Source organism: Nerophis lumbriciformis, linkage group LG01 (assembly GCF_033978685.3).
Source record: "Nerophis lumbriciformis linkage group LG01, RoL_Nlum_v2.1, whole genome shotgun sequence".
NCBI classification, from domain to species: domain Eukaryota; kingdom Metazoa; phylum Chordata; class Actinopteri; order Syngnathiformes; family Syngnathidae; genus Nerophis; species Nerophis lumbriciformis.
The window spans coordinates 63,018,742-63,035,099 of record NC_084548.2 but is presented as its reverse complement, the minus strand read 5'-3'; the positions used below and the strand labels follow the sequence as shown (position 1 = coordinate 63,035,099).

Here is a 16,358-nt window from a genome sequence, read left to right as displayed (position 1 = left end):
ACACACACACACACACACACACACACACACACACACACACACACACACACACACGTGATTCCCCTGGGTGGCAGCAGGTAAATCCTGGGGACTCAGGTGTGACAGGACTCAGGTGTGACAGGATTCTCGAGGAAGGTTTTCTGTCAACCGATTTGAGAAAAGTGCCCAAGGAGGAAGATGAATAAATAGGAAAACCATCGTTTCAACAACCCTGACTGGAGAGCAAAGACTCCAGGGGATGAAGACTTCAGCTGGGAGGAGCTAACTAACACGTGACCAACAATACACATCTGCCCTGAAGCCATACTGACACCTAGTGGGGACTTGTGTCATTACGTGTGTGGGCGTGTCTAGCTAAATTGGGGCCCTATGCAGAATCTCCCTGACCCCTCCCCCAAACATTGCCATTTTTTATTTATTTATTTTTTTAATTAGTTTTTTCATTTATCTTTTTTATTTATTTTCGAACACAAGATGATAAAGCAACGATGGAAAATGTATGATTTATTATTAATATTATATTTATGATTGCGATTATTAATATTAATATTATTATTATTAGTAGTAGTATTTGTGTGTGAAACAATTTTAGACAATTTGACTCAAACAATAATATATAGTAATATTATGATGTAATATTGTATACACTTATTATTTATACTAAAACAAACAATTGCAAAAACACTGTTAAATAATTAGTTTTTTTAGTCCAAAAATAAATATTAACTGTAACTGTTAATGTTTGCTAACTTATGATTCATATGCACTAAATATGAACTGTAGCTGATAATGTTTGATAAGTTATGATTCATATGCATTAAATATTAACTGTAACTGACAATGATTGCTAAATTATGATTCATATGCACTAAATATTAACTGTAAGTGATCATGTTTGCTAAACTGATTAATATGCACTAAATTATGATTCACCTACACTAAATATTAACTGTAACTGATAATGCTTGCTAAATTATGATTCTTATGCACTAAATATTACTTGTAAGTTGTAACTGATAATGTTTGCTGAATTATAATTCACCGGTACTAAATATTAACTGTAACTGATAATGCTTGCTAAATTATGATTCACCTGCACTAAATATTAACTGTAACTGATAATGTTTGCTAAAATATGATTCACCTGCACTAAATATTAACTGTAACTGATAATGTTTGCTAAAATATGATTCTGATGCAGTAAATATTGACTGTAACTGATAATGCTTGCTAAATTATGATTCACCTACACTAAAAATTAACTGTAACTGATAATGTTTGCTAAAATATGATTCTGATGCACTAAATATTGACTGTAACTGATAATGTTTGCTAAATTATGATTCACCTGCACTAAATATTAACTGTAACTGACGTTTTCTAAATTATGATTCATATGCATCAAATATGAACTGTAACTGATAATGTTTGCTGAATTATGATTCATATGCACTACATATTAACTGTAAGTGATAATGTTTGCTTAATTCTGATTCTTATGCACTAACTATTGACTGTAACTGATAATGTCTGCTAAATTATCAGTCGTATGCACTAAATATTAACTGTAAGTGATAATGTTTGCTAAACTATGATTAATATCCACTAAATATTGACTGTAACTGATAATGTTTGCTAAATTATGATTCAGCTGCACTGAATATTAACTGTCACTGATAATGCTTGCTAAATTATGATTCTTATGCACTAAATATTAACTGTAACTGATATTTGCTAAATTATGATTCATATGCACTAAATATTGACTGTAACTAATAATGTTTGCTAAATTATGATTCTTAGCCACTAAATATTACCTGTAACTGATATTTGCTGAATTATAATTTACCTGCACTAAATGTTGACTGTAACTGATAATGTTTGCTAAATTATGATTCACGTGCACTGAATATTAATTGTAACTGATATTTGCTAAATTATGATTCATATGCACTAAATATTAATTGTATATGATAATGTTAGCTAAAATATGATGAATATGCACTAAATACTGACTGTAACTGATAATGTTTGCTAAATTATGAATTTTATGCACTAAATATTACCTGTAACTGATAATTTTTGCTGAATTATAATTCACCTGCACTAAATATTGACTGTAACTGATAATTTTTGCTAAATTATGATTCACCTGCACTGAATATTAACTGTAACTGATAATGTTTGCTAAATTATGATTCATATACACTAAATATTAACTAACTGATCGTGTTTGCTAAAATATGATTCTCATGCACTAAATATTGACTGTAAATTATGTTTGCTAAATTATTAGTCATATGCACTAAATATTAACTGATAATGTTTACTAAAATACGATTTTTATGTACTAAATATTGACTGTAACGGATAATGTTTGCTACATGATGTTAAATGTGTGTTTGCAGATATTGACGAGTGCAAAGATGGCAGCCATGACTGCAGGAGCGAGGCCGAGTGTGTCAACACCGAAGGCTCGTTCACGTGCAAACTCAAAGCTCGCTGTTCGCTTGGCTTCCAACGGGACTCCCACAACAACTGTATAGGTACGGTACAACAAACGCTGATATGAAATATATGGGATGTTTTGATGAGCACTTTTCAAGTGTAAAACATACACGGAGAATGCCTGCAACTTGTGCACCACGGTGCAGACAGAAGACAACAAGGAAGCATTCCCTTCCTGTAATTATAATTATTACTATTATTAGTTCTAATGAAGGAAATCATTACAGTACTTAGACAATGAGATCTGAGCATGTACTTTTACTGCCATCTAGTGTCTGCTTTTAAATCTGTCCGCTATATAGCAAGGAAAACATCAATATATACAGTAAATGTGTTATATGTTGTATATAAGTACATAAATACTGTAAACATGTGTTATATATTGTATATAAGCACATATATACAGTAAATATGTGTTGTATATAAGTACATATATACAGTAAATGTGTTATATATTGTATATAAATACATATATATAGTACATATGTGTTATATATTGTATATAAGTACATATATACAATACATATGTGTTATATATTTTGTATGCAAGTGCATATATACAGTAAATGTGTTAAATGTTGCATATAAGTACATATATACAGTAAATATTGTTATATGTTGTATATAAGTACATAAATACTGTAAACATGTGTTATATATTGTATATAAGCACATATATACAGTAAATATGTGTTGTATATAAGTACATATATACAGTAAATATGTGTTATATATTGTATATAAATACATATATATAGTACATATGTTATATATTGTATATAAGTACATATATACAATACATATGTGTTATATATTTTGTATGTAAGTGCATATATACAGTAAATGTGCTAAATGTTGCATATAAGTACATATATACAGTAAATATTGTTATATGTTGTATATAAGTACATAAATACTGTAAACATGTGTTATATATCATATAAAAGTACATATATACAGTAAATATGTTATGTGTTGTATATAAGTACATATATACAGTAAATATATGCTGTGTTGTATAAAAGTACATATATACAGTAAATATGTTATATATTATATATAAGTACATACATTAACATGTTATATATTGTATATAAATACATATTTACAGTACATGTGTTATATATTGTATATAAGTATATATATATATATATATATATATATACATACATACAGGGAATGTGTTGTATATAAATACATATATACAAAAATACATGATATATACTGTATGTATATAAATACATATATACAGTAAACATGTGTTATATATTGTATATAAGTACATATATACAGTAAATGTGTGTTATATGTTCTATACAAGTACATATATGCAGTAGATATGTGTTATATATTGTACAAAGGTACATATATACAATAAATATGTTATGTATTGTATATAAGTACACATATACAGTAAATATGTGTTATATATTGTATATAAGTACATACATACAGTAAACATGTGTTATATATTGTATATAAGTATATATATATATACAGTGAATGTGTTATGTGTTGTATATAAATACATATATACAAAAAATACATGATATATACTGTATGTATATAAGTACATATATACAGTAAACATGTGTTATATATTGTATATAAGTACATATATACAGTAAATGTGTGTTATATGTTCTATACAAGTACATATATGCAGTAGATATGTGTTATATATTGTACAAAGGTACATATATACAATAAATATGTTATGTATTGTATATAAGTACACATATACAGTAAATATGTGTTATATATTGTATATAAGTACATACATACAGTAAACATGTGCTATATGTTGTATATAAGTACATATATACAGTAAATATGTGTTATATATTGTATATAAGTACATACATACAGTAAACATGTGCTATATGTTGTATATAAGTACATATATACAGTACATGTGTTAAATGTTGTATATAAGTAAACATATACAGTAATTATGTTATATATTGTATATAAAAATATATATACAGTAAACATGCGTTATATCTTGTATATAAGTACATATATACAGTAAATATGTATTATATGTTGTGTATAAGTACATACATACAGTAAATATGTGTTGTTGTGCAGACACTGACATAGGTATTATATATTGTATATAAATCAAATATTCAGTAAATATGTGTTATATATTGTATGTAAATACAAATATTCAGTAAATATGTGTTATATATTGTATGTGAATACATACAGTATATACAATAAATATGTTATATATGTTGTATATAAGTGCATATATACAGTAAACATGTGTTATATATTGTATATAAGTACATATATACAGTAAATGTGTTATATATTGTATATAAGTACATATATAAAGTAAATATGTGTTATATATTATATACAAGTACATCAATACAGTAAATATGTGTTATATATAATATAAGTACATATATACAGTAAATATGTGTGTTGTTGTGCAGATACTGACATAGGTGTTATATATTGTTTATAAATCAAATATTCAGTAAATATGTTATATATTGTATGTAAATACATATATACAGTAAATGTGTTGTATATAAGTGCATATATACAGTAAATATGTGTAACATATTGTATATAAGTCAATATATACAGCAAATGTGTTGTTATATATTGTATATAAGTACATATATACAGTAAATATGTGTTATATATTGTATATAAGTACTAGAGATGCGCGGATAGGCAATTATTTCATCCGCAACCGCATCAGAAAGTCGTCAACCATCCGCCATCCACCCGATGTAACATTTGATCAGAACCGCATCCGCCAGCACCCGCCCGTTGTTATATATCTAATATAGACGATGCAAGGCATTAGTGAGGCATACCTGCCAACTACTCCGGTTTTCCCGTAATTCGTACGGTTTTCATCAACCTATTCCGGGTTACGGTTGCAGTGATAAAAAATACGGTTTTTCATTAATTTAAAAAAAAAAAGGGTGAAAACTACGCGAATTGCACCTTGTGCAGACAAGATTTTTCGATCGGACACGGAGGAATTAGCGATGTAAAAGACCATGTTGGGACAAAAAAACACAAGTCTAATGCCGTTGCTAGCGATACAAGTGGAAAACTTTCAACGTTTTTCGTCGCCCAAACAGATTTTTTGGATGTGATAAATGCCGGAGTTTTATTTACGGAGGCAATAATTGAGCATGGACTTCCAATCGCACTGGCTGATCACATGGGACAGTTAAATGTTTGTAATGCAACCTTTAAAAATCATTACGCGGTGATCGCGGTCCCAAAAATAAACTTTTCTTGCATGATAATGTCCAGAAAAACTCGCTTTATATTACTATAGAGTCCTTTTAACGAATGAGTTTGATGGTTTATCACAAACCTTAAATGAAAGAAGTCCTTTGTTCTCCTGCACCATGCATGCGCTTTGGACTTGCTTCGTGTTTGGTGCGCAATCCTGTCGGCTGTATTTCACAGCATGTCTTTGACAACTTGAAGTGGCATAAAACATTTAAAACAAAGGGGTTATAGGAACAATCACTTTCAGTGTTTTATGCCACTTCAAGTTGTCAAAGACGGTATGCTGGTGCCCGACTGCCACAAGTGGAACAAACATTTGAAACAAAGGGGTTATAGGAACAATCACTTTCAGTGTTTTATGCCACTTCAAGTAAACTTATCATAAAGTTACCATATCATTTTTGCAGTATGATCAATCTGATAGAATAAATTTGGATTTTAGCCACAAAAAGGTAATGACACCAATGTTATCTATTGGAATTGTTTAGTACTGGTATACTGTTAAAAGTGTTTATACTATTTATGCTTTCAAGTCCAAGTTGAAGAAATCTTGTTAAATGTTGACAGCATAACTACCAAAATACAGAAGTATGTCCTTAATATTTTTGCAGTGCTATTTCTGTTGAAAAGTTAAAATGATTACATTAGAGATGTGATGTGCCACTTTTCAAATGTCTGATGGCTTAAATTAATTTTCATTAATTTTTCATATTTTGAATTCTTTTGAAAGGCTTACAAAAAAACTACATTTGACTTGTAATTCCATGCTATTGACAGGACTATTAATTTTAATGAAGTTAGCTTACCATGTTTACAGTATGATAATTGTGATAGAAATGTGAATTTTAGGCACAGAATATTTTTTACAATTGAACAAGGCAGTAGATTATACAAGCTTGGACAGAAAGTTAATAATGACACCAATTTTTTTTTTAATGGAATTGTTTAGTACTGTTTTACCATTTGTTTACTGTAAAAAGTGTTTATACTGTTTATACTTTCAATTAACAAATTGAAGTCTTGTGAAAGGTTGACAGGATAACTGGCATTAACTGTCAAAATAATTTCAAACTATTGAAGTTAGCTTACAGAATAAACATGTCAATCAACCCATATGATTTTTGCTGTAATATTTTTGTTTTGAAAAGTCACTGTGACTGATAGAAAAGTGATGGTTTTAGCAACATTTTAACCTGTCTGAATGCAATCAATCATTTTGCGTCGGGGGGCGAAGCCCTGAACCCCCCACCAGGACTTTGTCCTGGACCTACCGGGGCCTGCGGCCCTTGGACCCTGGCTACTAGGTTTTTCTGATTTCAAAAGTTGGCAGGTATGGTGAGGTTATAAAGCTTTTGCCTGTTAAAGAAAGGAGACTGATCCAATGCAGCACAGACATTCGCGTGCCACGCTGTCACGACCCAGACGCACACCAGTGCGCAATCATATGGGAGCCGCGCTGAGCGCACCTCCAAGCGCGTCCCGCTGCCGGCGACGGCCGGGTATGGGCCCGACGCTCCAGCGCCATCCATTTTCAGGGCTAGTTGATTCGGCAGGTGGGTTGTTACACACTCCTTAGCGGGTTCCGACTTCCATGGCCACCGTCCTGCTCTCTATATCAACCAGGGTGAGCCCCACCCCTTTCGTGAGCGCACTGCGCACGGAGTGACCCCTGTTACGCGCCCCCGGCAACAGGGGTGGCGGGCAGGTAAGCTGCGCGGGAGGAGCGCGCGGAGTGACCCCTGTTACGAGCCCCCGGCCACGGGGGTGGCGGGCAGGTAAGCTGCTTACCTGCTGCGCGTGATGCCGGCCGCGGCGAAGGCGGACGAGGCGGGGTACGTGTCGGTGTGGTGGGCGCGGTGGTGACCCTGGACGTGCGTCGGGCCCTTCTCGCGGATCGCCTCAGCTACGGCTCCCGGTGGGGCCCTCTCGGGGGAAGGGGCCTCGGTCCCGGACCCCGGCGAGGCGTCCCTTCTCCACTCCGTAAAAGTGTCCATCTCTTTTCTTTTTTTTTTCTTCTGTTGTGGCATATGCAGCAGGTGCCTGCTCGTTTTTCGTATGTGGGTAACAACATTTAACTATGTATATATATTTCCGAATTGGTTTAACTGCCACCCGCCTGAATATATTTAAAATGTAATTTTGTTTTATATCAACCGCCCGACCCGACCCGCGGATAAAATCTAATTTTTTTTAATTTCATCCGCCCGATCCGCGGATAATCCACGGACTCCGCGGTTGTGCCCGCAAACCGCGCATCTCTAATAAGTACATATAAACACTAAATACGTGTTATATATTGTATATAAGTACACATATACAGTAAATATGTGTTATATATTGTATATAAGTACATATATATACAGCACATATGTGTTATATATTGTATATAAGTACATATATACAGTAAATGTGTTATATATTATATATAAGTACATATAAACACTAAATATGTGTTATATATTGTATATAAGTACATATATACAGTGAATGTGTTATATATTATATAGAAGTACATATAAACACTAAATATGTGTTATATATTGTATATAAGTACATATATCCAGTAAATATGTGTGTTGTTGTGCAGACAGTGACGAGTGTGACAGGAGGCCGTGTGCTTCAGGCTTCACGTGCGTCAACACGGTGGGTTCCTACTCGTGTGTCAGGAAGATGATCTGCACTCGAGGATATCACAGCAGTCCCGATGGAAGCAGCTGTATCGGTGAGACTGATATTTGTGCACCAAACATAGCGTAACAGTTGTAATCGTGGCTAGCAGTATCATCATTTTATGACATAATTACTCTGATAACTACTTTTACTGCCGTGTATTTTAATAACAGTTGGTACTTGATAAACCCATATTGTGTAAATGTGTTGCCATTTGAAATGAATCAAAATCCCGCTGTTTCTCCATCAAACACACCATCAGCAGCTTCTCCGTATTTTCATAGACAAATGTTCGGATATTATTTTAAAGTTATTGGATGACTCATTCTGCCTTAGTGTCGTGCAGACTAGCAGTGCTACGCTCCAACTATGCCACCAAGCTAGCTAGCTACACACACCATCATCTTTTTGATGATTTCTTTCTTTAATTCCACGAATATCGTCCACTTTTCTCCTTCTCAGCCTTGTCCATTCACACTCACTTTCTTCACAAGCAAGCATGGAAAAACAGAGTTATGATCGTCTCTAGCTAGACGCTAATGCTAGCAAGTAAGATAATGTTTTATTTTAATAATTTTACCTTATGTCTGTTAATAAAGTTGTAAATTAATAATTTAACCTTATGTCTGTTAATAATGTCTTCATTTAATAATTTAACATTATGTATGTTAATAATGTTTTAATTTAATAATGTAACCTTATGTCTTTTAATAATGTTTTAATGTAATAATTTAACCTTATGTCTGTTAATAATGTATTAATTTAATAGTTTCAAGTTCATCATTTTGCAACGCAGTCTGCTGAAAATGATGGAAAGCGCCACTCTACATAGCAACTAAGACCGTGGTCGAAGTTGGCATTGCCACGAAACACATTTTAAGATATTTAACGCTCTACTGCCATCTGCCGGTACAACCGCCCAATTTCTCATGTTTCATGTGTCAGGTAAACCGCGATGAATGAGTTCCTTTCCTACTGTTTTTGTTGTAAGATGGAAATGTTTTATCACTCACATAATCTTTGGATGAAGTCACTTATTATCAAGTTATTATTATTGTTATTATAATTATCACATTTATTATTGTTATTGACAAGTAATATCAGTTATCAATATTATTATGATTATGATAATAATGATATTATTATTAATATTAATAATGATTGTATAATTATCAGTTATATTTATTAATAATAATGGTATTATTATTATGATCCCAGTTAATAATATTGATGTAACCATTATTACTGTAATCAAAGTGTGTGTGTGTGTGTGTGTGTGTGCGTGTGTGTGTTGCAGACGTGGACGAGTGTGAGAGTGGAGCACATCGATGTGGAGAAGGTCAGCTGTGTCACAACCTGGCTGGCTCGTATCGCTGTGAATGTCAGACAGGTTATCAGTACGACTCCTTCAGACGCACCTGTACAGGTGTGTTGTGTACATCCACCACATGTAGACACACACACACACACACACACACACTTACACAAAGTGTTTTACAATTTCCCATCATGCATTGCAGGGGATTTAAATGAGTCTAATTTTGAATTATGTGTTGTGCTTGGACTTTTTTTAGAATACCCACAAGATTTAGTGACAGGTTGTGTTATGTGTGACCATATGTTGACTTTCTGTGTTAGTTGTTTTGCGCCATGAGTATAAAGGTTGTTTGGATTGTTACTCATATATTAATTTCATGCTCATTGATTATTATTGTTATTTTCTAGCTTTGGCCGCCCACATCTCTTATGAGAGAAAAAAGTATTTATCGGAAAGCGACGGAAGAATATTTGAGTCATAGCGTTGTAGAGATTGTTACAGAAGTGTAGTTCTCCTGTGGTGAAGGTAACGATCCTTCAGCAAGTCCACACACACAAACTGTGTACTTCCTCCATTTAGTCAAGTTGAATGTCTAAAGGATCCCATCTCGACCACCTTTATTTGTTGTACTTCCTCCATTTAGTCAAGTTGAATGTCTAAATGATCCCAATCTCGACCGCTTTTATTTGTTGTACTTCCCCTATTTAGTCAAGTTGAATGTCTAAATGATCCCATCTCGGCCGCTTTTATTTATTGTACTTCCTCCATTTAGTCAAGATGAATGTCTAAACGATTCCATCTCGACCGCCTCTATTTGTTGTACTTCCTCCATTTAGTCAAGTTGAATGTCTAAGGATCCCATCTCGACCGCCTTTATTGGCGGTATAGCTCGGTTGGTAGAGCAGCCGTGCCAGCACCTTGAGGGTATATAAATTGTACTTCCCGCATTTAGTCAAGTTGAATGTCTAAATTATTCCATCTCGACCGCTTTTATTTGTTGTACTTCCCCCATTTAGTCAAGTTGAATGTCTAAAGGATCCCATCTCGACCGCTTTTATTTGTTGTACTTCCTCCATTTAGTCAAGATGAATGTCTAAATGATCCCATCTCGGCCGCTTTTATTTGTTGTACTTCCTCCATTTAGTCAAGTTGAATGTCTAAGGATCCCATCTCGACCGCCTTTATTGGCGGTATAGCTCGGTTGGTAGAGCAGCCATGCCAGCAACTTGAGGGTTGCAGGTTCGATCCCCGCTTCCGCCATCCTAGTCACTGCCGTTGTGTCCTTGGGCAAGACACTTTACCCACCTGCTCCCAGTGCCACCCACACTGGTTTAAATGTAACTTAGATATTGGGTTTCACTATGTAAAGCGCCTTGAGTCACTTGAGAAAAAGCGCTATATAAATGTAATTCACTTCACTTCACATTTGTTGTACTTCACCTATTTAGTCAAGTTGAATGTCTAAGGATCCCATCTCGACCGCTTTTATTTGTTGTACTTCCTGCATTTAGTCAAGTTGAATGTCTAAATGATCCCATCTCGACCGCTTTTATTTGTTGTACTTCCCCCATTCAGTCAAGTTGAATGTCTAAAGGATCCCATCTCGACCGCTTTTATTTGTTGTACTTCCTCCATTTAGTCAAGATGAATGTCTAAATGATCCCATCTCCACCGCTTTTATTTGTTGTACTTCCTCCATTTAGTCAAGATGAATGTCTAAACGATTCCATCTCGACCGCCTTTATTTGTTGTACTTCTTGCATTTAGTTATGTTGAATGTCTAAACAATCCCATCTCGACCACCTTTATTTGTTGTACTTCCTGCATTTAGTCAAGTTGAATGTCTAAACAATCCCATCTCGACCGCTTTTATTTGTTGTACTTCCCCCATTTAGTCAAGTTGAATGTCTAAATGATCCCATCTCGAATGCTTTTATTTGTTGTATTTCTTGTATTTAATTATGTTGAATGTCTAAACAATACCATCTCGACCACCTTTATTTGTTGTACTTCCTGCATTTAGTCAAGTTGAATGTCTAAACAATCCCATCTCGACCGCTTTTATTTGTTGTACTTCCCCCATTTAGTCAAGTTGAATGTCTAAACAATCCCATCTCGACCGCTTTTATTTGTTGTACTTCCTGCATTTAGTCAAGTTGAATTTCTAAACGATCCCATCTCGGCCGCCTTTATTTGTTGTACTTCCTCCGTTTAGTCAAGTTGAATGTCTAAACCAGGGGTCCCCAAACTTTTTGACTCGGGGGCCGCATTGGGTTAAAAAATCGTTGTAGCCCAAATAACCTACTCAGTGGCCTAGTGGTTAGAGTGTTCGCCCTGAGATCGGTAGGTTATGAGTTCAAACCCCAGCTGAGTCATACCAAAGACTATAAAAATGGGACCCATTACCTCCCTGCTTGGCACTCAGCATCAAGGGTTGGAATTGGGGGTTAAATCACCAAAAATGATTCCCGGGCTGCTGCCCACTGCTCCCCTCACCTCCCAGGGGGTGATCAAGGGGATGGGTCAAATGCAGAGGACAAATTTCACCACACCTCGTGTGTGTGTGACAATCATTGGTACTTTAACTTTAATAAGGGCCCCTAGTATTATCGTTGTAGCCCAGCTAAGGGCCCCTAGTATTATCGTTTTAGCCCAAAGAAGGGCCACTCGTCATATCGTTGTAGCCCAGCTAAGGGCCCCTAGTATTATCGTTGTAGCCCAAATAAGAGCCCGTGGTATTATCGTTGTAGTGCAGCTAAGGGACCCTAGTATTATCGTTGTAGTCAGCTAAGGGCCCCTAGTAATAATGTTGTAGCCCAGCTAAGGGTCCCTAGTACTATCGTTGTCGCCCAAATAAGGGCCCCTGGTATTATCGTTGTAGCCCAGCCAAGGGCCCCTAGTTTTAGCATTGTAGCCCAGCCAAGGGCCCCTAGTATTATTGTTGTAGCCCAAATAAGGGTCCCTAGTATTACTGCTGTAGCCCAAATAAGGGCCCCTAGTATTACTTGTCTCCAAAATGAAAGTGTTAATTAGAAAGTGCAGGACTTTGTTGTGTAATGAGTGTAGAGTTAAACATGATAGTTGTATTCAATAAGGACGGTTTTGTTCCAGGATGTTGTCAGGGAATATTTTCACAATAAGATTGAACACAAGACAACACAAAACAGTACAGTACAATACAACACAACACAGTACAGTACAATATAACATATCACAACGCAGTACAGTACAACACAGTACAATATAACACAACACAAGACAACACAGTACAGTACAATATAACACAACACAAGACAACACAGTACAGTACAATATAACACAACCCAACACAGTACAGTACAGTCAGTGTTGGGACTAACGCGTTACAAAGTAACGCCGTTAGTTTCGGCGGTAACTAGTAATCTAACGCGTTATTTTTTATATTCAGTAACTCAGTTACCGTTACTACATGATGCGTTACTGCGTTATTTTTTATGTAGTATCGGCTAGAAACTGAGGATCTGATCGTGTTTTATGGCAGCGAAGCAGAGACATGCTTCTGATTCTTCCTCTGCGCTCTCTGTGTGTGTGTGCGGGTGTGGGGAGGGGAGGGGAGGGGAGGGGGGTGCGCAATACAATGTAAACCGTTGGCCAACAAAAAAGTAACCACAGAACACTATACGACTATACGGTATAGTGTTCTGTGGTTACTTTTTGGTTGGCCAAGCGGACGTGACGGCAGGCTGTCCTCACTCAGGTCCGCACGGACCTGGAGGGGCGTGCCTTAAGTCCGGCTGGAAATCGGGAGAAATTTGGGAGAATGGTTGTCCCGGGGAGAGGCAAGTATGAGATATTCTCACTTCTATTCTTTTGTCGAGCACAATTTAGTTAAATGTAAGTTGTGTCTTGGATCAAAAATCCCGTCTACTGCCCAAAACAACAATTCAAATCTGCCCGGTTAGGCTCTGTGTATGTCACGTGTGCCTTCCTTAGGTGAAGCCAGCTTTACAGCTATGTTGTTGATTGATTGATTGATTGAAACTTTTATTAGTATGTTGCACAGTACAGTACATATTCCGTACAATTGACCACTAAATGGTAACACCCCAGTAAGTTTTTCAACTTGCTTAAGTCGGGGTCCACTGATTCATGATACAGATATATACTATCAAATATATACTAACATCATAATACAGTCATCACACAAGATAATCATCAGGGTATATACATTGAATTAGTTGGTATCAACACTTCTGTCATCAACAATCAGCATCAACAATTGCATCATCAGAGAAATGGACATTGAAACAGTGTAGGACTGACTTGGTAGGATATGTATAGCAAGTAGTGGACACAGAGAGAGAGATCAGAAAGTATAAGAAAAAATGTCTACATTTGATTATTTACAATCCGAAGAGGTATTATGTGGAAGGGAGGGTGTTAGTTTAAGGTTGTAGTTGCCTGGAGATGTTCTTTTAGTGCGGTTTTGAAGGAGGATAGAGATGCCCTTTATTTTACACCTGTTGGGAGTGGATTCCATATTGAAGTGGCATAGAAAGACAATGAGTTAAGACCTTTGTTAGTTTGGAATCTGGGTTTAACGTGGTTAGTGTTAGTGTTATTATGCTGTTTGTTACTTATGTATGTTATGTTGCAGCTATTTAAAATAGTTTTGTCAATTTGTTCTGGCCTGAAATAAATTGGCCCTTTGAAACATATCTTTGTCTTTGTGTGTTGTATGTAGAGCACATTGCTTAGCAGAGTTCAGTGATGCAAATGCATGTCAAGTTGATCAACAGATTGTATTATTCTCCAGTGCAATAACAGTACTGAAATGAAGGCTAAAAGGGCATTAATGGGAGCTTTAAAAACAAAAAGTAGAAGAAGTAACTAAATAGTTAGTTAACAGTAACGCATTACTTTTTGGTGTAAGTAACTGAGTTAGTAACTGAGTTACTTTTGAAATAAAGTAACTAGTAACTGTAACTAGTTACTGGTTTTCAGTAACTAACCCAACACTGAGTACAGTACAACACAATACAACACAGTACAGTACAATATAACACAACACAAGACAACACAGTACAGTACAATATAACACAACACAACACAGTACAACACAACACAACACAGTACAGTACAATATAACACAACACAACACAAGACAAGACAACACAACACAGTCCGGTACAATATAACAACACAGTACAGTACAATATAACACAACACCAAACAACACAACTCAGTACAGAACAATATAACACAACACAAAGCAACAGAGTACAGTTCAATACAACACAACACAAGACAACAAAAGACAACACAGTACAGTACAATATAAGACAACACAGTACAGTACAATATAACACGGCACAAGACAACACAACACAGTACAGTACAACACAACACAAGACAGCACAGTACAATATAACACAATACAAGACAACACCGTACAGTACAATATAACACAACACAACACAGTACAGTACAATGTAACACAACACAACATAAGACAACACAACACAGTACAGTACAATATAACACAACACAACATAAGACAAGTTGCATTCAATGTCAGCGTGCATGAAAGTTGTGTTTGTGTCTGCAGACGTAAACGAGTGTTGGCACTATGCGGGTCGTGTGTGTGCTCAGACGTGCGACAACACTCCAGGATCCTTTCAGTGCTCGTGTACTGCCGGCTTCCGTTTGTCCAGTGATGGCAACAACTGTGAAGGTGGGAACATGAATAATCCATATTTGTTATCATTAATTGTCCATATTTGTGTTATCATTAATAATCCATATTTGCGTTATCATTAATCATCCATATTTGTGCCATAATTAATCATCCATATTTGTGTCATCATCAATAATCCACATTTGTGTCATTATTAATAATCCATATTTGTGTCATCAGTAATAATCCGTATTTGTGTCATCATTAATAATTCATATGTGTCATCATTAATAGTTCATATTTGTGTCATTATTAATAATACATATTATGTACGTTTGTATATATATATATATATATATATATATATATATATATATATATATATATATACATATATACACTGTATATATATATATATATATAAATATATATGTGTGTATATACATATGTATACGGTATATATATATATATATTTGTGTGTATATATATGTATACGGTATATATATATATATATATATATATATACATACATACAGTATGTGTGTATATATATATGTATATATATATACAGGTAAAAGCCAGTAAATTAGAATATTTTGAAAAACTTGATTTATTTCAGTAATTGCATTCAAAAGGTGTAACTTGTACATTATATTTATTCATTGCACACAGACTGATGCATTCAAATGTTTATTTCATTTAATTTTGATGATTTGAAGTGGCAACAAATGAAAATCCAAAATTCCGTGTGTCACAAAATTAGAATATTACTTAAGGCTAATACAAAAAAGGGATTTTTAGAAATGTTGGCCAACTGAAAAGTATGAAAAAGAACAATATGAGCATGTACAATACTCAATACTTGGTTGGAGCTCCTTTTGCCTCAATTACTGCGTTAATGCGGCGTGGCATGGAGTCGATGAGTTTCTGGCA

The 16,358-nt window shown here is 34.9% G+C and overlaps 1 protein-coding gene across 1 annotated transcript in view; it reads left to right on the top strand.

The window, feature by feature from the left end:
- fbln2 (fibulin 2) overlaps nucleotides 1-16,358 on the top strand; it is a 109,661-nt gene that overhangs the window by 77,913 nt on the left and 15,390 nt on the right. Inside the window, exons 10-13 of the mRNA XM_061923629.1 lie at nucleotides 2,409-2,546; nucleotides 8,369-8,503; nucleotides 9,749-9,877; nucleotides 15,357-15,482. Of these exons, the coding sequence (XP_061779613.1) occupies nucleotides 2,409-2,546; nucleotides 8,369-8,503; nucleotides 9,749-9,877; nucleotides 15,357-15,482 (528 nt within the window). The remainder of the gene's footprint in view (nucleotides 1-2,408; nucleotides 2,547-8,368; nucleotides 8,504-9,748; nucleotides 9,878-15,356; nucleotides 15,483-16,358) is intronic.